The sequence below is a fragment of the Athene cunicularia genome (genome assembly GCF_003259725.1).
Source record: "Athene cunicularia isolate RWA chromosome 15 unlocalized genomic scaffold, athCun1 chr15_part1, whole genome shotgun sequence".
Classification (NCBI taxonomy): Eukaryota; Metazoa; Chordata; class Aves; order Strigiformes; family Strigidae; genus Athene; species Athene cunicularia.
The window spans coordinates 3,732,436-3,756,423 of record NW_020799121.1 but is presented as its reverse complement, the minus strand read 5'-3'; the positions used below and the strand labels follow the sequence as shown (position 1 = coordinate 3,756,423).

Here is a 23,988-nt window from a genome sequence, read left to right as displayed (position 1 = left end):
TTCTCCCTGCTTTTACAGACTCCACTGTATCTTCCAGTAAACCATATGAATTAAGGAATGCCAATTTATCATAATCTCTATACACTAACATCTTCTTTATCTGCATATGTTAGAATAGGATTGTATAGATTCACAGGTAATGACAGACAAGGTCATAACCAAAACTCTAAAACCAACACATTTCTTGCCATTTAAAATGTTCCAGTAGCAGCTGCCATTTCAATCACAAAATTTAAACAGTTTTGTATTAAATCAGCTACACGGCCCTGCTCTTTGGGTAACAGTCAGTCTAACTGCTGTTGCAGGCATAAAGAATGCATTAGTAGAGGCTGGGCTTTCTGCATGCAGAGTGACTTGTTTAGAGATCTGCCTTCAGGAAACTTAAACCATTTTAAAGATTCATCCAATTTCTAATTTAAAACATAAAAAGCAGCCAGTTAAAGTGCCAGCAGTTTGACATTTAGCTTTATTTAACTAGCACAGCACAGTGAGACAGATGCATGGGAGCCTTTTTCTTAAACTATGGGAAATGCAGTGCAGAGGTTTAGCATGCCCTTTTTCCAAGCAAAGGCTTGACCTGCTCCTGGAATGGCATGGACACTTCCCCTCTGAGCTTGCAGCTCAGAGCTCTGGACTCCTAGCCACCACTGGCTGAGGATGACCACAACTTGCCGTTTTTACACAGGCACCTATGCTTAGATGACAGTCACTGCGCTGTTTGCAGTTTCTATCCCCTTTCCCACCTTTGTGGTGGCTTGACCTTGGCTAAATGCCAGGTATCCACCAAGTCACTCTATCACTTCCCCCACCTTTCCCCTTGTTTCCTCAACAGGGCAAAGAGGGGAAAGAAAATAAGATAGACCAACCCTTGTGAGTAAAACAAAAGCAGTTTTAATATAATCAAAGCGAAGCAAAGGTCCACACGCAGAAGCAAAAACAAAACAGATTTATTCTCTACTTCCCACGAAGAGGCGCTGTGGGGCCTTCTCAGGAAGCGGGGTTCCCATACATGGAGTGGTTGCCTCGGAGAACCAAGGGTGACCCCCCCCCACTCAGGCACTGATAATGTGATTCAATCAGCCTTATCACAGAAAACAGAAGGGAATAGCTTCCTTTTCTACATTATCTTTCATTACAGTGTCATGTATTGAAAAGGTGCAATATGAGCTTAAAATGGTAACACTACATAATTATAGAAAAGTAGAACACTAATTTACAGTGCAGATATAAAAAACTAAGCGAAAACAATATTTGTATGTCTAATTTGTTAAACTCCATATATTATAACCATCTGAACAATCTTTGGAGTCTGAGTGTTGGGGTTTTTTTTAGCGGTTCCAACTTATGAAGACTTCCATCATAGTTCATCTAATTTGCTTTTAAGCCATCAAAAGGCCTGTTTTAGTGATCATTTCTGCTTTCATTATAGTGAAGTAACAAAATCTCATACAACTCCATATGTAAGAAACAATTTTAAAAAACAAAAAAAAATCATAAAGTAATATATATGAAACATCAATTTAAAGTCAGATTACATGAAGAAATGACCCAAAAGTTTTCCACAACAATGATTACAGTCATTTTTCTAAGGATCACATCCAGCAGCACTAGGCAAAATGAACTACAACAGTACTGCAGTAGGTGGAGCTCGATGCCATCTGATTGTCTGTAGCTCCAGTTGACCTGGAAGACGCCCCTGTCAGGGCCATCACAGGTGGCTAAAGGCACCCAGGAAGCCCTGGCATTCCTGCTTACTGCCTTAGACAGCTCTTTGTGTGTCCTCTTCATCTTTAGAAAGAAAATTGAACACTCTTAAAGTATTTCTGTACGAACAAATGCCTTCCAATAGCTTGCTTCGGTCAAAAAGCACTGTCTGCAGACCCTAGATTTTACCCTAACAATTCCCAAATATTTCACTTTCTCTTCTAAATAATTCTGGGGATTATAAATGGTTCAATTCTGCCAAATCCTTCCTTTTATTAAACATTCTCTTGATTTCACACACCTGTCATCTTTGCAGATGTCATTCTGTAAGTTTTGAAAATTTCCAGCGTTCTTTTCCAACACTTTTTGTTGAAATAGTCTGAGTTGGTGGCATATATACCAGTTATAGATGGGGAACCGAGGTACATTAAGCATACTTTCAGGTTGTATATTTTCAATTTTTTGTTTATGATGATTAAAGAACCCTTTTCCTTTGCAATGCCTTAAGTTTTTTCATTCTGGATAACTCATTAGGTTTACACGCTATTGTCAAAAACAGCAGATTGACACACCTATTGCACTCTTCTTCCTTCTAATATATCACTTGAATACGAGCATTATGGTTTCATTTGCAAACTGTGAATGTGTTTTGATGAAAATAAATCAGCACAACCTCATCACAAGCCAACATTTAGTCTTCCAAATGCAAGATCGACCTGGTGAAATATTTTTTTAATTTTACAAAAATGTTTAGAAAGCTTTTATGAAGAACTACCTATAGAGACAACTGCTGTTCTGCAGGTGGGATTCAAAATGTTGAATTTTAAAGGTAGCATTCTAGCCAGGTACTCAGGATATTTTTTTTTCCCCCCCCTATTTCTTTTACTGCTGCTGCTCAATACTGACCCTTTCTGCCCTTTCACTAGAACATGGGAACATGCAACAGACATCAGGACCAGAAGATTTTTCAAATAAACACAAGAGTCTCTGAGGCAAAGGACTTCACTGAGAATATATTGCAGAAAATTTAGATTTTTTTTTTTTTATTTTTTTTTTAAAGAGTAATGCTATTTTAGTGTTTCATGTTAAAAAAGAGACATAACTAAACCTGCAGATATAAATATACATCAGCAAAGACAAAGATACCTGATTTGTTAAAGTTGTGCTGTACCATATCAATAATGTAAAGCACTTTGCAGTTGAGAATCTCTGTTGCCAAGGGGAACAATTGATAAAGAGCTATTGCAGCAGCTTCCGCTCTTGTTTTCTGGTCAGAAATGATCCCAGTACCAATGGAAAGGGGCCATCCCGTTGTTTTGCCATGGGTAGTTTTAATGAGTGAGGGAATTCCAGTCCTGTTAGGTCTCCTACTGAGCTCCAATGAACACATTACTGTCAATACAGACATATCAAGAAAATGGAAGGAGACAGCTGAAAAGTGAGAGAAAGGTTGTCTGCTAGTGAAGGCATGAGAAAGAAATTTGAAATAAGTAGATTCAATTTCACTTCTGTCAGAGATTTCCTCTGACACTCTAAGTAAAACATTTAACACCTTCTCCCAGCTAATAGAAGCCTTTTTTTACTACAATGAATTTTGGTACAAACTCCACAGCCCGTTGTGCCTCTACTCCCCATGTCCAACATGGGAAAAATAACACTTCTCTTTTATTAACATCCATGAAGCATTCAGGTATTATAGTGATGGAAAGCCTATGTACAGAAAAACTGTTATTTTCATAACAAAACCAGCTCAAAGAGCTTGTCATTGCTTATTCCATAGACTACCGTCCATTTCTCATATTCCTTGGGGAAATCCTCTTTTTATTTTCTTGTCTCCAAAGACTATTTACCTAATTCTGGTAAGTTTGGTAAATTTCATAAAATAACTGGATCAAACTAATCTCAGTTGTAATACCATTGCTGTCAGTGCAGTTACTTTTAACCCCTTAAGAAACTACATTATTTGAGCTGCCATCTTTATAGTCTCCATAAACTCTTTTCATTAAGATTTGAAAATTTTGAAATGTGTCCTTGAAAGTCAATGTAAATAAGCAAGAAAAAAAAATATTATCACTTCGTGACATCTCTCTAAACTGCTTATATTTGTCTTCTGTTTGTGTCATTCACATGGTCTCCAGGCAACATGCCAGTAATTTAGGTATACACAACAATCCCAAAGCCATTTATTCACATTTTTTGTTGCATACTGGCAGGGATAATATTACTCAGCCTTAGCTAATGTTTTGTAGATATTTTCCCCTACTGAAATCAGAACTACAAATGTCCTCACCAAATCTTTTTCCAGAAGACCAAATGTGCCAAAGATATTCTGGATTGCCAAAAGCCCATTTTATTAGAAATTAATTTAATCTGTGCCAAACTGGAAAAAGAAAATCCTTTTGCACCACAAAAATGCTCACTTCCTTCTTGCATTTAGTAGAGTTTAAAGTAGATTACAAAAGTTCTGAAAAGAACCCTTTAGGCACAAAGGACACTCAGAAAGCAGAAAAACCTATAAACATCTCTAAAAAATTAGTTTCTTACTTCCAGTAGTCTAACACAGGATTTCTTATTGGAATACTATGCTAAAAACATGGAAGTTCATGAACCAAGGCAGGAGTACCTAATAAAATTATCGGATCAATATATGCTACAGCACAGAGTCTCTATTCAATCCAAAAGCAACAAAACAAGAACATGCTCTTCTGTTTTATTTCATAGTAAGAGCAAAGTTAATTTGAGAAGGAGTTGGGGGAAGACACAGCTGGAGAGCAGAGTTACCAGCCTCAGGAAATTCACAGAAATGTAATTGAGAACAAATTATCTCTTTAATTACTTTTGACCAAATCAATAAAAACCAGGGGATAAAAAAGCATGATGACTGCCACCTGGTAGAGGACAAAAACCACCAAAGTTGAAAATAACCACAAAACTAAAACACAGCCATGTTAAGAACAAAGCACTTCTCTTACAGAAGAAAAAAAAAAAAAGAAGGTGAAGGATATTAGTTCAATAATCAAGCAGTGCATGCAGAAATTAATGGTTGGTTTTGGCCACTGTTCACTGTTCTCAGCTGTGAAGACTATTAATGCTTTATTATGTTGTTTGAATTTCAAATTGTCCCCATCATTACTCAGGGATCAGAAAAAAAAAAACCAAAACCCCAAGACCTTCTGTTTCCTTCTGAACTTCAATGGTTTCTCCCATGCTGGTTTTTACTTACTAAACAATGTAGGCATTATTTAAGTTTCAGGCACAGCACTTATTCTTGTCAGTGTGTTAATAAAACAGAGCAAGATCTTACCTCTCCTTTGGCTTCATTCCCAGATATGAGTAGTAATACTCACACCTGGAGGTCACAAATGTGTAGCTAAGCATGGCTGGCTCTGAGTGTGATGGATGGGACAGTCTTCTGGCTAGGCAGAGATGGAAGGACTACAATGGCACCCAGTAGCAGTGAAGACTCCAAAGCCTATCTATCTATAGCACTTACATGGTCCCCATTACTACAGTAGTTTAGCAGTTTACCACCTTTAAGACATTAATCCTCACAACATTCTTGTCAAGTAGGAGTGTGGTATTATCCTCTTTGTATATATGAGGAATGAAGGTAGAACAAGATAAATGACTTGTCCCTGGTCACATACAATGTATACCCAAAAAGCAGGGTAATGAAAGCAGGTCTGAGAAGCCATAAGTTTGCATCTTAGTCTGGAAGTCCCAGATTCCTGCCCCTCCCCCAGCCTGGCTGAATCTTACAGCAGTTGTCCCTGAAGAACATTAGAGGTAGCAGATTTCTGAACCTCTTCCTTTCTCCTCAACCATGTTCTAGTTTAACATTCCACAACTGAATGGAATGTTAAGCTAGAACTCATCATGTGGATGCTGAGCACTGAAGTTAACATGGATTTCAGATGTGCTGTTGATACCTTGACCTCTGCCTTTTTCTCTGTCTTATCGCGACTCCTCATGGAGCTTAAGATCTTCAAACAGTTCCTCTGAAAGTCTTGGCATTTATATGCGAGCAGGACAATCTATTTATTTTATGGGCTGAGTAAAAGAAATTTCACTCTGATGTGACTTTTGCTTGGATTTGTTCTTGAAGGGAAGCAGAGGGGCCATTTTCCACCTCCAGAATTCTGCATCTAGTTTCATAGCATACTGAGATGACTGGCTCCACTGACCCCTTAGCAAACACTTCACGAGGTGTCTGACAGCAATCACCTGCTTTATCCTGCTTCACAGTAGAGCCCGTTTAGTTTGAGATTAAATTCTGTTGTCTAGTAGAAACTAAGTTTCACAGCACCAAGGAAGCAGCAAGGTGGCCTGTAGCTAAGCACTAATTCTCTAGGGTGTAGTTCTGCTTTGTCACAGGTCCTCATACTCAGGTGTTACTTCAGCAAGCAAAGGGTTGCAAAATGCTAAACTGACTCAGGAGCCTGAGACAAAGTACACTACTGTGTAATAATCTTCACACTACACTGTGCCATCTGAATAGCTTGAGTGGTTTTACAGAGGTATAATTAGAATTAGCAAAAACAGTGGCCTTAAAAACAAGTAGTCAAAAAAGGTAAAGAAATTAGTCAGTTTACAAAGATGTCCGTATCTCAGTGATTTTTAAATAGTAAGCTGTCTTTGAGATACACTCTTTCCCGAGAAGTAAATAATTACTTCTTCCCCTCCTGCCCAGCTTGTACCTTAAACTCATGCACAGACTAAATCCTTCAAACAGGGGTAGTATGTCATTCCAGTCCCACCCATGCCAATTATTTGTAACCTCTATGCAACAGGCAGAAAAGACAGGATGGCAATGAAGGATCAAGCCAGCAAATGGAGTGCCTTTGTTCTCGAAAACCACAGTCACATTAGTTAGAATTTCAAAATTATTGAAAATTCAATATTGCAACACAATTTTTTCCCCCCAGGAATGTGTCTTACAGTTTTTGAATAGGCCTTATTAAAGTGCAGACATATCTAAAACGTTACTTACTTTTTCAGTGGAACAGAGCTGACTGCTACTAAAAATATCATCACTGGCCCAAGAAAAAAGAAAAAAAAAAAACAACTCAGAAAGATGAGCTACTTCCAATTTCACTGTCAGACCTACAATGGAAAAAAATTTCAAGTGACAACATAATGCAGACAATACAGTGAGATATTCTATATAGCCTGAGGTAAATGAAACTTTTTGGAGTCTTTTTCCTTTTTCAAGTTTCTCTAGCCCACTTAGGGAATAAATGGATTTGGGGCCATTCCCACAGAAACACATTCTCTGAGAGGTCCTGGGAGCAAGCTTGCACCACTCCTACTGGCTTTGTCAATAAATAGAAAATGTCATTCTGCAAAAACTCTTAAGCAAGTATTTTTTATAAGATTTAAAACTATTTTAAACCCCAACAACAAAGAAAAACACATCGAAAACCACAATATGACAGGTTTCCTGGCTCAATTTTCTCAAACAACAGCTGGCCAAATATGCCAGACTCACAGGAAGGAAAGAGCTGGCTGTGCTTTCTAAAGGACATTATTTCAAACAAACTAGATCTCAACTCTCTTGATCTTAAGAAAAAAAAAAAATTAGTTGGCATAGGGACAGGAAAACTATTGGTAGAATGAACAACTACTTATGGTTAAATTCACCTCTGGAAGGAACTGGGGACACATAAGCAAGCCCAGTTTTGCCTTGTAAACAGAATGCACAGTGGATCACTACCAAGAACTGTCTCAAGCTCTGAGACAGTGACTGTCATAACTTTCTTTAGAAAATCTCTTTCATGCAAGAAAGTTGAGTTCAAAATTATCAGTTTTATGTGGGTGATTTTGCTTTACTGATGTCTCAGAACACCTGATAGCTTGTTAGTACAGTTCATTACAATTGATTGCATTCACCTGTATTTGAGTATTAAAAAAAGAAAGGAAAAAGGGCTGAAGAGAATTTTCCTGGTACTTGAAGTCATATTGCTGGATGTTAAGCTCCTAATTACATGAGCCAGCTTTGTGCCTACTCAGCACTTATTTCTAGAATGTCTCAACCTGATGAGGTACCCTTATTTTTTCTCACATAGACAAAGCCAGCCCAAGTCTGAAAGCCATCTGATGTGAACAATGATTTGTTAGAAGCCTCATAGTGGATGAAGCTCTGATTTCTGGGCAGCCAGACCCAGAAGTGATTCATGTCCTGCATGCAAGGACAAAGTGATTTTTCAAATAATTTATTAAAGAGGATGGGCAGGACCAATGGAGGCTGGGAATAGCAATGCCACGGAAAACCTCAAGTTTATTTGATTAATCCTGGCTTCCAGAGCTCTATGACACTGGTTGCTCACAGACAGAATCTGCAAAAATTCAAAATTTGTATCAAAATAAGTGTTTGACTGTAAAGTACCAAAGTGGTACATAATGTAGTCATCATTTCCACAATTAAAACTGGGTACTCTCAGATGACAGTAAAAGCACGAGAAGGTGCTTGTGTGGGGGCAAAAGAAGACCTAGAACTGTGATAACACCAGAGGTTTAAGACACTATAATTGATTGTTATTTCAGACTGCATGAACCTATTTGCTTGCAAGGAATATGCTATAATTTGTTTTACCGTGACACTTCTCTAGAGAAAAAGCTGTGAATAACTGGAATAGCCATGGTGATTTTTGCTTGTATTTTTATATTCACAGGACACAAAAATAAGCCAATAATCTTCACCTCTGTCACAGGCTTTACTTTGGTTTGGCATAGTAAAAAGAATGGTCATTACTGAACCACTTTCACAGTAAAACTTTGAATGGTCTCTTAATAATGAACTTTCTTCCTACATTGAAGACTGAGGATCATCCTATTCAGGATCATGCAGAAGAGGTCCATCTTGGACTTCTCCAATTATAGATTATTTGATTTACTCAGAACTAAGCTAAGAAGCATTCAGTCATGTGAACACACATACTTAGCAAAGCCCTGTTGAAGTAGACAATTTTTTTGGTCCATACCTAGTTCGCTAACAAGCTATAAAGTCTAGCATAGTCTTAATCAGTGTGAAAGACTGTACGTATTTTAAAGGTCTGAGAAGTCTTAGGGATATGTCAGGAACCTAATTTCTGGACAATCCACATGGATAGTCTAGAATTAGCTGTGGGACTATGACACATTCTAGGGAAATGGCAGTGTTTTAGGATGAATGCTTAAGCTAACATGTTCTGTTTCATAGCTCTGGTTTTTGCTGAGTAATATCTAAACCTCACGTAACAACAGCCTGAAAGTGTTGGAAAGGCTGGATAGCAATACTGTGGTTGAAGAAGAAAATGTCAAATGTATAGGGAAAGATTAATCCTGAGCTTGTTAAAGCAATTGTTTCACTTGTATCTTCCCAGCTCACTAGTGGCACTCTTAATGTTATTCTGGGATCACCGTGACTCATGTTTCTGTAGAAGAAAATAACAGAAAGCCAACATTAACAGAAAGCTCAGCTGATTAAACATCACTTCCTCCCATCTATGGCTTTCCTAAGAAAACTTGTGTGGAGGAGAGCTGTGCTAACAGATTGCTTTCCAAGTAAGGAATCTAAATGAGTTATTACTCAGCCTAAATAGTTATCCAAAGTAACCACTTTTTTTTCTCCAAAGTGGTAGGTGATATCTGTAGATCTTGAGCTTTGGACAAACAAACATTACATCCATTTCAGGGAGGGGGGAGGAAGTTTTTTTTCCAAAGACAGCTAAGACTCAGCAACTAGAAAAAACAAAATCCTACAAAGAAATGCTAGAGAAGTTTAGTAACAGTAATTCTCTTCCATCATCACATCACTTTAAAGCATTTTTAAAAGGATGAAGTTTTCTAGCCACATCCAGATAGATAATATCCTAATGCACAAAATACTGCTACAGATTCTCTCCTCTAAGAATGCAGACAGATTAATCAGAATCTCCAAGCAGATTGCCAAAACCCAAAACTTTTGTTTGGTGTTACTCCACGTGCAGTGATATATCTAAGGTCAGAATGTAACCTTCCATATGGAATAGCTAGACAATGAGAATAATCTAGTAGGATCATTATGGAATTTATCTATCATTTTTTCAAGTTGTGTTTTGTCTTTCAAAATTTAAACTTCTACATTTATCTTGCACACTGTCTAATCTTTTGGATATTCTAAATCACATTTTTAAAACTCAGATGATTGAGTTTGTATAATGAGAAATTTAATGACCTGTAAAATGAACAGAATGCATCTGCCAGCCCTAAAAAAGTAATCTTTCCACCACATGCACGTCACAATATGTGACTGACAGTTCCATTGTTATTTTCCAGGCAGCCACTCCTGTTGCTTCCCTAAAAGAAACATGCATTTTTTGATTTAACATGAAGACTAAGATTTTTTAAATGCTTAAACATTTCTTAAAACATTTTTCCAATAACACTAAAATAGAATAAATAAAGAGTATACAATGGTTGCTATATAAATGCACATACTCCCCCAGGTAAAATGAAAATACAAAGTTTACAAACAAAAGACAAATTCTGAACCACCTTTTTATTTCACTGAAACATAACTTTGTTAAAGGGTCATATTCTCTACTGGAATAAAGATCCTAAGTGAATCCATAGTTTGACAGGGATGAATGTGGTCCACACTGCAACAGCAGAATGAATGTGCAGCCACAGACTGGTTGGCATCAACTTCATCCATGATAAACATGAGACAGATGAAGGTGTCAAGAAAAGCATCTTTGTGGCTGTGTTTTATGTAAAACTACAGAGTATCCTTTAATCCTGATACAAAGTTCAAAGCATCCCTTTTGTCTATACCAAGGTTCTACAAACACGTCTGCATAGGTTTTAGGTATAGCATACAGAACTAAAAATTACCTTTTTAAAATTATCTATTTGTAATTAATACTAAAACTTAAGCATGCATGCACACAACCCGCCCATTTGTACCTAGTGCAGGCTGGATCATAAGATTAAGTTAGTTAGCATTCTGGCACAGATTTAACTAGGTTATCTGCAAATAAAGCTCTATACTATTTTATATGCGACTTACAGAAAGTCTTAATATTTAGGAACTACTCTACACCTCTTGTAAAACAAGTTCAGTCCAAATTGCTAACATCTGACACATAACTAAGGGAATAAACCACAGCTAAACCATCAAAACTTGACTTTCCAAAGGACAGCTATTTTCAGAAGCATTTTGTGATAGCCATGCCAGCTGCGCACACAGACTGCATTACATCTGTGGCCCATTCTCCTCAAGCACTGTCTTTGTTTTGATTTCCTATTTCGTATTCCATTAGTTTTAAGGCTGTATGCCATACTGCCATTAAATCACCGTTTTCAAGCAATAGCATCTTCCAGCTGACCTCAGAGCAAAATAGCACAAAGACTTACATTCATACAATTGGCTGTTACAACCAACAGGTGCTGGAAAGCCTTACTCCAAAGCTTATCTATCTTACATAGCTAACTTGGTCTGACTTACCAGTTATTGCCATGCACCAACTCAGATCCCACATAGATATTATCAGTTAACACTAATTTAGGAAAACAGCTGAAAGTGAAATACCTGAAGGGAAAAAAAAAATTACATACACACTATTTCACAGAAATCAGCTTTCTTAAAATGGAAGGATCCAAACATTTCTGATGAGCTAATGGAAATGGCAAAAGTGACTATTTGGAAAAGGTTTGTTTTGTTGGATTGTCTTTGGTTTGTTGGTTTTTTTTTATTTTTTTAAATCTGTTTTTATCTGCTTTAACTTAAAGACAAAGTGAGCTCACTGATAGCAAGAGTGATTTCTGACTGTCAGAGAAAGTTGAATGTTTCTGTGTTGCTGAGCTTTTAGAAGCAGCCAGAAAAAAAAATAAAGCTTTCATCTGATGAACCTGGATAGGGATCACTAGGATCCTGCCAAGGTTTAATTTCTCATTTTTCAGGGATTAACATCATTGTTTATAGTTCAGGCTGTTGCATAGTGACACAAGCTCTAAGCAGGGTGACAAGAAACAAACCCAACCAAGCAAATAACAATTCCAAGACATAGCAATGCCTCTGATGCGAGTTTAAAATGATCTTAATTTACACAAATCCACCTATGAGCTTCATCAACAATGGCAGCATTTGTCGAGGCAGAGCTCAGGGGTGAAGTGCCCAAGAAGCCTCCAGCAACAGTACAGCTGTCTGTACAGAAGATTCAGCTCCCTGAACTGTAATGAACAATTTGTCTCCCAGCTTTGATCTGCTGTCAGTTTAGCTGACACTAACTCCAGGAATTAATTTCTAACATTTCAGGGTAACCTAATAAAAAAAAAAAAAAATTGAAAACAGTGCACGCTAGATCTCTGTAGATAACTCATCACCTGCTGCAGGTATTAACAAAAAAGTTAAATGTGTTTCTGTTACAGTGCAAAGGCTCTCCACTTCGTGAATGCATAAATACATAACCCTAAGACAAAGTATCAACAAGGTAAAGCAGCATAAAGGACAGAATATTTTAAGTTAAGACTGTGTTGGTCCTATGATTTGAGAAACTTCCTTAGAGAAAAGGCTTCCTTTGTACAACTGAACACATCTTTTATTTGAACGATCTGCTCACTTTGGAAAATGGGTTCACAACTAGAGGGAGACCAGTTTCCAAGTTTTTAAAACCATCACAACAGAACTGGACTAGAATATGTTTGGGGCTTAATTACAATTGTTATAGATTTTCAATTATTTTGTCAGTGTAATAAATGCACTGTATGAAAGTCGTAAATACTTCTAGCTCTGGCGTAACTAATCGACACTAAATAGAGCAGTAAATACCAGCTTTAGAAAACATTTAGGAAGGGAATATAAACTCTCTTTAAATTCAGTCCTACTGTTATTCTGTCATTATGCTGCAGATGGATCACCATCCATGTCAGTCCACTCTGGGCAAAAATCTTTGTCAGCAGCAAACTGCCACTATGTTGCAGTCTAAAATTGTCACACTTGACCATTGTGAACCGATGGCAGTCACACCATTTGTCACCAGCCAGCCAACAAACCTGCCAATACCATTACACCTGCAAGAAAGTACTAGTCCTAAGAGTTACCAGTGACCAGACTTCCAGTCCTCCCGTTTCCTGTTCCCCTGTATCCAGGCACGTGTCTGGCAGTAGGTTGTGTGACAGGAGGGGAATGTTGCTTTCTGGGCTCTCAAGTGTGATTTTTAGTGGGGAATGCTTTGCATGTAGGCTCTATGAAATAATGTTCACTACCTGCGGTACTGTGTCACAGCCTCTCTGACATATTCAGCACAGCCAGTTGGCAGATCACAGATCAAGATGACCAGTAGCAACTGGCAGCTGGGGTCAGACAGTACCACAAATACACAAGGTATCAGTCTAGTTGTGGGAGAATTCAACCATAAGTCATATTCTAAAACTGTCAGACATGACAGATTTGACTTTCTGCCATTAACTCACCAGTGAAAAAGATAATGTTTGCCCTTTATTTTTAGTCTGTCATTATGAGATAACTTCATTTATTCTTAAAACAAATAGCTCCCCAAACAGTAGGACAAACAATTAGCTATGAGGATCATTTGTTATTTGACAAAGCCATAAATCTTCCTCTATCTGAACTGGGAGCTAACAGATTCAAGGAGTGCGAGCAGTTAAAGAATGACTTTGACAGGAGAGGGAGAAATCAACCAAGACAGAGCAGAGTTCAGTAACACAGGGATCCTGAAGCACTGAGAGGGAAATGTTGACACACAGGGGGACCAAATGATGCCACATAGGAATCCTGGACAGATCAGGATTCTCAGTATGGAAGACCAAGGAGGCTGTCTGATCACTGGGAACAAATGGTTGTACCTCCAGGAGAGAAATGAAGCACAGAAGCCAAAACTACTGAATACATTTCAGACTGAAGTACTGCAGCCCAAGGACTGCTCTAACGGATGAGGAATGACATGATTTCACCCTCCCAGAAGTGCCACAGGCATCAGCTCCAGGCCAAAGACACAGCAGAGTGCACTCACAGTGACTAGGATTGGCCAGACTTCAGTGGGTTCTGTAATTTACTGCAATCTAACTTTAATTGCAGCAGAGAAAACATTGCAAATAACCCTAACAGCTTTGCAGTCTCTTTATCTAAACATACAGATTGTTACCTTGTGCCCAATGTAATACAGCTAGAATTTGCCTTTTATTAGTAAGGAAAGTTATTAAAATCATTCTTAAAAAGGTAAGATCTGTAGTGGATGTAGTGTATGAATGAGTGATTACAAATTTATCACAACCACTTTATGAAGAATCTTCTGACCCTTAAATTAAATTGTGTAGGTGTGCAATATGAAGCAAAACGCTTGCAGACAAAAATCTAGCAGTGTTTCACTTGAAGAACTGTACCTTACTCCATGATTACTCCACTGAGGTTGATAGACAGGAATACGAAATGAGTGTTCTACCCACATCAGTAACGACGGTGGAATCTATCTTTTGTACCTGCTTAGATTAGCAGAGAAGACATATAAACCTTTTCGCAGTATGTCATTGAGGAATTAAGTTAAAACCTCCCTCTTAATACACTGGAAGAAAAGGTTCCAGGCTACAATAACCCAAACAATGTCACAGCCTAGTTCTCACAAAAAAACACAAAGTAACTCTTTTTTTCCAAATGAAGAGCATCCAAAGTAACATTATAGTTACTACCCCCGTTCCTCATACCTTGCTTTTGAGCTCTTAATGTAACGACTGACAGTTATATAGCTGCCTAATTAACTTGACTATTGTTCCCTAAAAATACTCTCTATCTTAGCTCTCCTTCTGTGCAAGCAGCATAACGTTAATTTAATAGAAAGATCACATTATACTACAAGCAATGTAGTGACATTCCATTACGTCCCTCTCTCCCTGCTTACAGTCCTCCCCCGTCATTGCTGCTGTGCATTCAACACTTTTTCTATAGGCATTTCATGAATAATGAGAAGCTACTCTAGCCACGGAAAGTGCTGCCTTCCACTGCTTGCAATTTAAGATACATCATTCTACAGTCTCAAGGAAAGCAAAACACCACCAATCTGATTTTACACAAATGGTTCTTCCTCTGCAATCCAAACTTAAGCTTGAATTATTACACTTCCCCCCACACCCTGCCTTCATTCACTTTGCCTATGCAAGGAAATATTCCAATTTAAGTACACATTTCAAAGTTCTTGCATTCAGATCAGCTTACCCCGAAACTGTTATTTTCTATATGAAAAGGGCATTTTCTCCTCTGCCATGCAATGTTTGGGGCAAATCAGCAAGGTCTTCTGCCTAAACTTCAACTTTCTTAAACTGCTCTCTGGTCTCTTCAATTTACCTCTCCTTTTTCAACTGACTACATTATTCTTCATCACTTTCTATTCTGAACTCTCAGGTAGTATTGCTCTGCTCTGTTGACCACAGTTAACCAGAGATGACTGATAACGACCTCTACATTCAGTCTGCAAAGTGCTTTTGGCATCATTTGGTGTAAAACTGATGTATATTATCCTTGCTAGAAACAAGCACAACCCAACCTATCTACAAATCTAGTCCTGCATTTCTACATCAGTTCAAATTTTTTTTCCTCCCTTGTGAATATAAAAATCTGCACATTGTTCATGTTCCCCTGCCCTTAATCAAACCACCTCCTACCTGTGATCACATCCAGAGAGGTTCCTAAGCTCCACATACACAAAAGACCTGGGCTTTCCTACCTGAAAAAATTTCTTACAGTTCTGGTACACATACATCCATTCCTGACATAACTCTACTGAACATAATGTTAGAGAAATCCACCAGTGCCTAGTAAGATCAGCATTAACATTCCTTTGTGCTATCTGAACGACATGAAGGAATAGGAACCAGAAACTTATCCATGAAATACAAAGTGTTAAGCCTACTGTCCAGGGCAAGTTCTAAATCAGTCATACCCATGAACAGTAACAACCATTTATTTCTTCCATACCACTTCTAGTCAAATATCAAAATGTTTTTCACCATTCTCTCCCAAAAGTAGCCATTTGACAAAATGTTTTCAGTTATCAAAAGTCACTTTTAACTGCCAGTGTGAAGCCAGGGAAGCTCCATACAACGTGTGGGAATACGACAGAAGATTGGTGAGGAGGACTGTTAACACACTCAAGTGACTGGCAGCTGGGGTGCCGAAAAACACATATCACACTAATGGTTGCTTAGCTGTGTGTGCTTGATGGGTGGAATGTCTGTGTTTAGGTAACAGACCCGTGAGAGACTCAGAGACACCCTGTCAAACATCCTTGAGATTCCTGCCCTGCTGTGGGAAAGATCAAAGCAGAGTGGAAAAGTACCCTGCAAAAATCCCCGATATATACAGGTAAAAGCAGCAGGTTCAAGATCTGTTCCGTTCTTTGCCTCTTTCTGGCTAGGCAAGGACCAAGCTCTGCAGTGCCTCCATCCCTGCTTGCGTGCCTCTGCCTGGGTGTTGCTGCGGAGATCCCCCGAGTCACAAGGTAACAAAAATAAATTTACTCTTTGCATTTCATCTGTGGTTTTGTGGTTGTTCTTGAGTCCTGCCTGTGCTGGCTAACACACAAGGAATAGTCTGTTTCTTCCATTGTGTAACCCACAGAGTATTTGTATGCACACTTTAAGAGAAGCAGACATTAAACCTGTTAAAAATCTAATGCTTTGAATATTCACTGTAAAGTGTAACCTTTGTAACGCACTTCTCTCCTGCCCCAGGCACGATACTGCAGATCAATTCCCAAACCTAGGTGAGCAATGTGCTTCGTTATAATGACAACTCAAGCTGTAATCACAGAAGTGTAATGCACCATGACTGTACCAGCAGCCTGACATTTGGCAAGTTTACTAAAACCTTAATAACAATGCATTATTTCATTTGATATGCTTCCCTTAATTCATTATGGAAGCGGCCTTTAGGAACAGAAATTGAACTTTTGAAATCGATTAGACTGTTTTGAGCTTAATAGCATGGAGATTGTGTGGACCTTACCAGTTAGCTGCTGTTCTAGAGATATGTCAGACTAATTCAGCAGTCATAAAACCTTTATTTTTATAGAACGTAACATTTTCACATAGTTAGGCTCAGGTCAGAAGTACCACCTAACATTTAATATTCACGTTAGAAAGTAAAACTACCACTCAACCAAATAAAAGCCCAATATTAAAAACAGTTTCCTAAGCATATGCCCTATCTCTAGTCTCATTTACATCACCATTTTTGTTTCACACTCTAAAAGACAAAGCAAGAACATCTGCAGTAAAAATCGAGGTCAAGATCAGAAAGTTCTTCACTATAATACCAGGTTTATACTTTCCATATGCAATTAGCTAAGATAATTCACTTTGCTCAGTCACTTTCTCCAAAGGTGCAAGAAAGGTAATGATTGTCAGTCTCACAAGGCCATGAAGAAAAACCTCACAGTACATGAGTGCTTAAATGTTATGATTAACAGTAATAAAGCCAACTACTTCAGCACTGGACTGCTGCTTTTCTAAAATAGCCAAAAATCTCTAATAGACATGTGAATACAGTGGCAGAGCAGATCAGAAAGAATAATAAAAAATGAAATTCAGAAATTCTGCATCAACAACAGCTTCACTATACCTGCTAAATAATCTCAAATACTTGGTTGGCAATGTTCTTGCCCTCTTGCTAGAATTGCTGCAATATGATGTAATATTCCTCATTTTGTCCATGGACACATGCAAATAAAAATTTTAATTCCTCAAAAATGATGTGACTGACATCTTTCAACTTTTTAGTAAGGGCTCTCAAAAATTAAACCCAAGTTAAAAGAAACAGATTCATGGTTCAGGCTAACAAAGATAAATGAGCTTAATTAATTAAACAATAGTAGCCAGTGTACAGACTAACAGCCTAATCTGATATAATATTTGTTGAAGGAGGCAGAAAATCTGCTATTGTGATTTAGGTATATATCCAAATTTGAATAAATATGTCTAAAACAACTTTCCTTCTTAAATCATTTTCTCTGTTCCGGTTTTGTCTATGACCACACCATTATCCACCACCTCACTTCACAGCTTCCAATTCTTTCATTCCACTCCTCCTTTCAGTACCACTCTCACATAACCAAACTGCTCCAGACCACTAGTTCTGTCACCTAAAGCTGTACCCTCTTCGGTTATTCTGTAGCCAAATTATCCACAGGCTGCTTATTCACCACTTTCTAATATGACCTTAAACCTTATGCATTCAGGCTTACTAACATTTAATAAGGTGTACATAAAAGCAGCAATATAATGGTACATTATTATTACATTGCAAATGTCTGATGGGTCAACGCCTCCTCAGAGGGGTGAGAAGAAAGTCACCTATATGAGAGAGCGCTATGCCATCAGGCTGTTCCAAATGTTCTCTGACTTTATTGTTTCAAAAGACAAAGACGTCTGTTACTATTTTTATAAAGGAAAAGGAGCGTAGTGTTACGGTTGCTAACATAGTTAAAGGCTATAGATGATAAGACCGTTAAAAAAATACTTGAGCAACTCATTCTATTTACTGGAAATCAACATTATCTGTAGGATGCGTACAAAGAGAGTTTCACTTGCTTGTTGCTAGCAGTGACCCTGGTGAAAGCTGGAAGTACACGTACATCAGCGTTCATCATGGTAAGTGAAGCAAAGATATCACATCAGATGGATAACGTACACAAATTCTGCCCTGCCCAATGATTACCATGCTGAGAGCTTGCACACATCAGTTATCGATAGAGGTTATGAAGCCTGTAGGAGAAGTCATAACACCCACAGTTAGTTTCTCCCCCATGCACACAGGGCAGAACAGCTACTTCTCCGTATGTTTACTACGGAAAGAAGAAAAAACCCATCACTTCACAGCTTGTATCTGGTTAACACCAAAGGAAAAAATAAACCACAAAACCAAACCACAAAAAGCCCACAACACTCCTTTACCTATTAAAAACAAGAAAATGAAACAAGAGAAGGTTAGTCAAATAAAAGCTATCTGCAAAATCCACCTATGTTAATTAGGAACAAGAAATCTCCATGGAAACCTAAGTCAGGCATACCTATATAGGCATTGTATGGTAGGCTTTCACATGGAAGCATCATGCACTGGTGACAAAGTCCTTCAGACATTCCTTAATGTACATTCAGCCAGGTCTCTTGGAGGCAAAAAATGATGCACCCTTTCATTTCCATAACAAGCAGTAGAATCTTTCTTACAATGTGACACTATGAACTCTGAATTGTAATCACTGTGCAAGCACCTGCTTCTTTTGTTTAACGTGTTCTGTACTTAACATCGCTAATATGTTTTGGCAATAGCAAGGTGCTAAACTGTAGTCAACTGATAGAAGTCAGTATTTGGATCACTGCCCCTTCTTGTGCAAACTATTTCTTTCTCTTCTGTCCTGAGCATTTCTAACACATAGGCTTATGGCCAGCTGTAAGCTGCTATGACTTTAAAGAGCAAGAAAAAAAATGAGGAAAACATTTTGCTGAAATTTCATGTTCTTCAGACAGATAATTCCAAGGTATTTCTGAACCTTCTAAATCTATAATTAAATTGTTTGCTTTTTAAAAAATTACTCAGGCATAGCACTTCTTAAATGCAGGTGTGAGACCAGGGTTGATCGATGACCATATATTGGTTTCTCAATTCTGAAAGCATTAGGAATGTCACCACCCCAGCAGAGTCTGGCCTGACCAGTTTCTCCATTTTGGAGGTACTGGGAAGACACCCATCACTAATGTTTTCCTGCTCTTCCCAGAACAATAAGGAATTATGACTGACCTTCACATCAGAGAGCTGGCACAAAGAAGGTTCTTTGCATTGTAAGTTTTGCCTTGAAATATATGGTTTTAGTCTTCTGGAAAGCAAGGTTTTAAATTGGAAATCCTGACAGATCTTTAACTGCAGCAATAACAACATCAGTGTAATTTCTCTTGAAAGAAATTGCTCTGTTTTCTACTCCAGTTTCCAGCTTAAAACCTTTCATTGCTGATGCTGTTGTCAATCTTATCCAGTGACCTATTTACCCAAAGCACAGAATTACAGAACAGAGTTTTATCACAAGTACAGAGGAGGCTTTGACACTAATAATACTTAAGACTTTGTGGGCTTGGATTGTTTTTAGGGCTTGGTCAGAAAGGCCACCTTTCTTTCATGTAAAAAGTCAACAAGCCACCGCAGAGGTTTTGCAAATGAATTTGTCATAGCAATTAAGGGAAAGAAGCTATATAAACATGATAAAAGGTGACTAACATCACCATGCACCGTTACATTAAGGAATAAGAAAGAGACCTTTAACATACTGCTCTGAACACTTAGGAAATAAAAAATACTGTCTGGATAGCTACATTCTTTGACTTTCAATGAATCAGTGCTGTCTGCAATGCACACCCGACCTTTGAGAGGGGAAAAAACCTCAAACTGAATGAAGTAACGTCCAATTACTTGTAATGGTAACTTGAATAGCTCTACCTACCAGTATGGAGATGGGCTGATATTAACAGAATGTAGAACCAGGCAGCCCCACAGTATGACTCCTCCCTCACCCCCCAACAAGTTTCGAAAAGGCAAGAACATGAAATCCATTGGATAGATGCTTCATGTAGCTACTCTGGTTAAAATGCATGGTCCATTCAACTTACTAGGATTCTTAAAGCCATTAGGGTCACAAAATCCACATCATTGTAAGAGCTGACCACTCAGTTACACTTGGATAATACTGTACAGGATGGGTAAAAGAAGCCTCCTTTTTGTGGGTTTTTTGGGGGTGGGGGGTGTTGTTGGTTTTTTAAACACAAATGCTACACTTCCTGAGCTTCCCCCAGCCCTTGCTAATATCATTAGTAGTTTGGAAGGGGTTTATTTTGTTAAAGTGAGTTGCAGTGGAATGAAATTCTTCCACTGCCTTGGCCCAGCTTTACTTAGTATTTTCAGAAAAAAAACAGGTACTGTATTCTGTGCGACCGCAGTACAGCAGTTTCCAATGCAACAGTGTGAGCAGCCAAATATCAGACACCAAATTTATTTTATAAAGATACAAAAAGCATCCATGAACATACAGCTTTTCTGTACACATTTGTTGCCATCAAGTAGATAAAGCATCCTAAACGTGCAATTATTACATATAATATCTTATGCCCATCTAATTTTCTATAACCATCCCAGCATACTTACTCAAATGTTCTTAGCTCTTAAAATCTATTTTTTAAAATAATACCAGTTTAGAAAGTAGCATTTGCCAGCAGATATTAGCATACTCAAGTCCTGTCGAATTCACAGGGCTTTTAATCATCATCTTGTTGTTTACAAATTTTACTGTCACTCATCATTGCAAATCATCAGCTGTACTTGTGGCTGAAGAAAACGCTAACTCAGAAGACAGAGATGAGTGCAAATGCATTAATCAGAGAGCATGATTTTTACTACCAGGAATGTTATGCTCTCAGACACCTATAATTAGACATATCCAGTATCTACAATCTTCTCAGTTACTCAACATATTATGGAGACTTCTAGGTGTGGGTGGGAATGGGGTAAATAACACCCATATAAAGCAAAAATACAGGTAATACAAAGTATTTTTAGAATTAGGCTACAGAAACACATTTCTGCTCCAAGTATCTCTGAAAAACACACAAATAGATTTCTGCAGAGTACACTGGCAGCTTAAATAGCGAGAGCTGGTGTGGGAACAGCATGAAATCCCTGGGCCTTCCCTAGTTTGTGGGAATGGAGGGAAGCTGAGGACAGGTCAGGTAATTAGTTGGGTTTTTGGGGTTTTTTTTCAGTTTTTCAATTTAGTAACCGTTACCTTTCAGGAAAGGGAAAAAAAATGGTTAGTCTGATATTTTCTGGACTATACAGTGTTTTTAGCACTCTCCAGAAAAAGGAACAGCAGGTGTGAGACTACATTCCCCTCTGATGGCTTCATGAATCTAAAGCACAAACCACAACTGCACATTTAATGATCTACATATAGATTATTTTCTGTATAAATTGTATACTTTTAATTTGGTAAAAATTAAGTAGCTGAGTTTCAACCAGATTTCAGAGCACCCCTAATGATCAAATCCTGGTATCATTATTCAATATCAAAACAACAACCACCACAAATTAGCCAACATTTTCATGATTATCAGAATGCAGAGGGTATCTGCAGTTGAAAAAATCTTTAAAGCCACTTCTAATATTCAGAAGGAAAAATGTTTTAGACATTAAGGGTTAAAACAGGAACACTGGCAACACTTGCTGGATGTTGAGTAATTTACAGAAACAAGCCTCTGAGTGAGGACAGCCAGCAAGATGCTGCTTTAGGTAGTATGTAAAAATAAAGTGAATGCCACCCATTGTCTATTTAGAGCTTAAAGCACTTGATCTAAAACTTTAAGCTCTGAATGCAACACACACAATCGAGCAGAAAATTAAGTAGTGGGTGGACAGAATCTTTTCTGCCTACCCTGAATAATAACCACGGTGCTTCTGCTGCAACTATCAGAGACTATCCCTTGGGCACTCCATTAGAAAGCACGTAGCAAAGTGTAGGCTCAAAGTCACAGACTGATGTTACAGATAGGCTGGAGAGACTTCACTCTCTTTCCACAAGGAAAATTGCTCTCTGCACAAAACAGCACAGAAAACTCAGAGCTTCAAGTCTCCTTGCATGAGGCCAACAGCACTGAGGAAAAGAAAACAAATGGCAGAACACTGCAAGCTCATCTCAAGCATCAGTGACTGAGTTCTTGTCCCTGTGGTTTAATGATTCAAGCTTGACTTAAAAGCAACTTGAGACAGTTCAAGACCCACGAAGTTAGTGGGTATGCAGCACTAAGGGGACAGGGAAATATAACCACACAAACCATCTACCTATCACAGACACTCCTGGCTAATTGCTTTATACCTTCCTGAAACGCAAATACAGATGCCAAGTAAAATATAATATATTTAATCCACTACCTTCAAAGCCATCCCTACTTAGGTAAGTTGTATTACAAGCACTTTGCTTTTTATAACATTCCTATGCTCAACTTCTAGGCTTTTCACCCACTCCAACTGCCTCATTTATCATTCCAGCTTTTTAACCCATCCCTTACCCTCATGCCCCAAGTATGGTTTCTCGCCTTTGATTTTCAAGACTTGTTGCCTTTCCCTATTTTTTCCTTAAATACATTCTCATTATCTCATATTTTCCTTTTAAGAGCTCTCATTAAGAACTTTAAAGACCAGTTTCAAAAGCCAGTTACCAAATCACATCAGAGCATTCCACTTTATATAAAAATGTTCTGTACCATCATCAAATACTACATCAGATTGTGATTATTCACAAGAACGCATGGAATATTGTTCTAAACATTTCTTTAAACTGAAATAATTATTCCCTTCCTTGGAGACGGAAGATTACAGTTTACTTACAAGAAAAGCCTCCTTACTATTCTATTTAAAGCGGAACCAGGAAAGTCAGGCCTACCTGTGCAAGCTGCCCCAAAGAGTAGAGGGTGAGTTTCTTCGGGTCTGTGTAGAGAACCTCTCCAAGCTCCTGATAAGGCTTCCCAAGGGGGGTGAAGTGTCCCTGAGTGAACTGCTTTTGCCTCCTATAGTAGCTTTCCCAGAACACTTGTTCTCTTGGAAGTTCACTGCTTTTGTAAATTGTTCTGCTTCTGGCCATGACCTTTCCTTCCTTCTGAGAAAAGCCAGGCAAAGCCTGAATGCACACAAAATCTTGAGGATTCAACACTTTAGTGGCTGCCAGCACCGTGGTTCTGCTGTTCTTCTTAGGTGGACCTGGTGCCACAGGTGCCTTGAGTTTGCTGCCCCTACCTGCATTTGCTACCGCAGGTGCCTCAACTCTGCGGTGCTTACGTGCCTCTAGTACTGGCATCGTCCCACAACGGGAACCTCGGTGTTTTTACTTCCTAAATTATTAAAAACTCTAGTTGCCCAGTCATGAAAACACTGCCCAAACTCTGAAGCAAGTCTTTTCAATTTTCTAAAGAGTAGCCCAGCAGAAGAATTTGATGCTAAGGCCTACACAAGGTCCCGTTCCCCTCAGCAGCCCCTCAAGGAGTAGAAAAAAATCCTGAGGGGTTGAGACACCTAAATCCTAACCAGTCACGTGGGAAACACCCAGAGCCAGAGCACCTCCCTCTGAAGAGCCTCGTTCAGCACAAGTTCCTTTACACCAGCACACCCCGCCCTGCCCGCAGCCCCCACGCCAAGGGCCTCCCAACCTCCGGGGACCAGCCACACCTCCCGCCAGCCCGCCCCGAGGCGCGGCCCCTCGCCTCAGCGCCGCCGCGCGACAC

The 23,988-nt window shown here is 38.7% G+C and overlaps 1 protein-coding gene across 6 annotated transcripts in view; it reads right to left on the bottom strand.

The window, feature by feature from the left end:
• Positions 1 to 23,860, bottom strand: part of CCDC60 (coiled-coil domain containing 60) — an 81,495-nt gene extending 57,635 nt beyond the window's left edge. For all 6 annotated transcript variants that reach the window (XM_026860040.1, XM_026860043.1, XM_026860041.1 and 3 more), the window contains exon 1: positions 23,154 to 23,860. In XM_026860040.1, coding sequence (XP_026715841.1) covers positions 23,154 to 23,564 — 411 coding nt within the window. In that variant the 5' untranslated portion in view covers positions 23,565 to 23,860. The remainder of the gene's footprint in view (positions 1 to 23,153) is intronic.
• Positions 23,861 to 23,988: the final 128 nt, after the last annotated feature.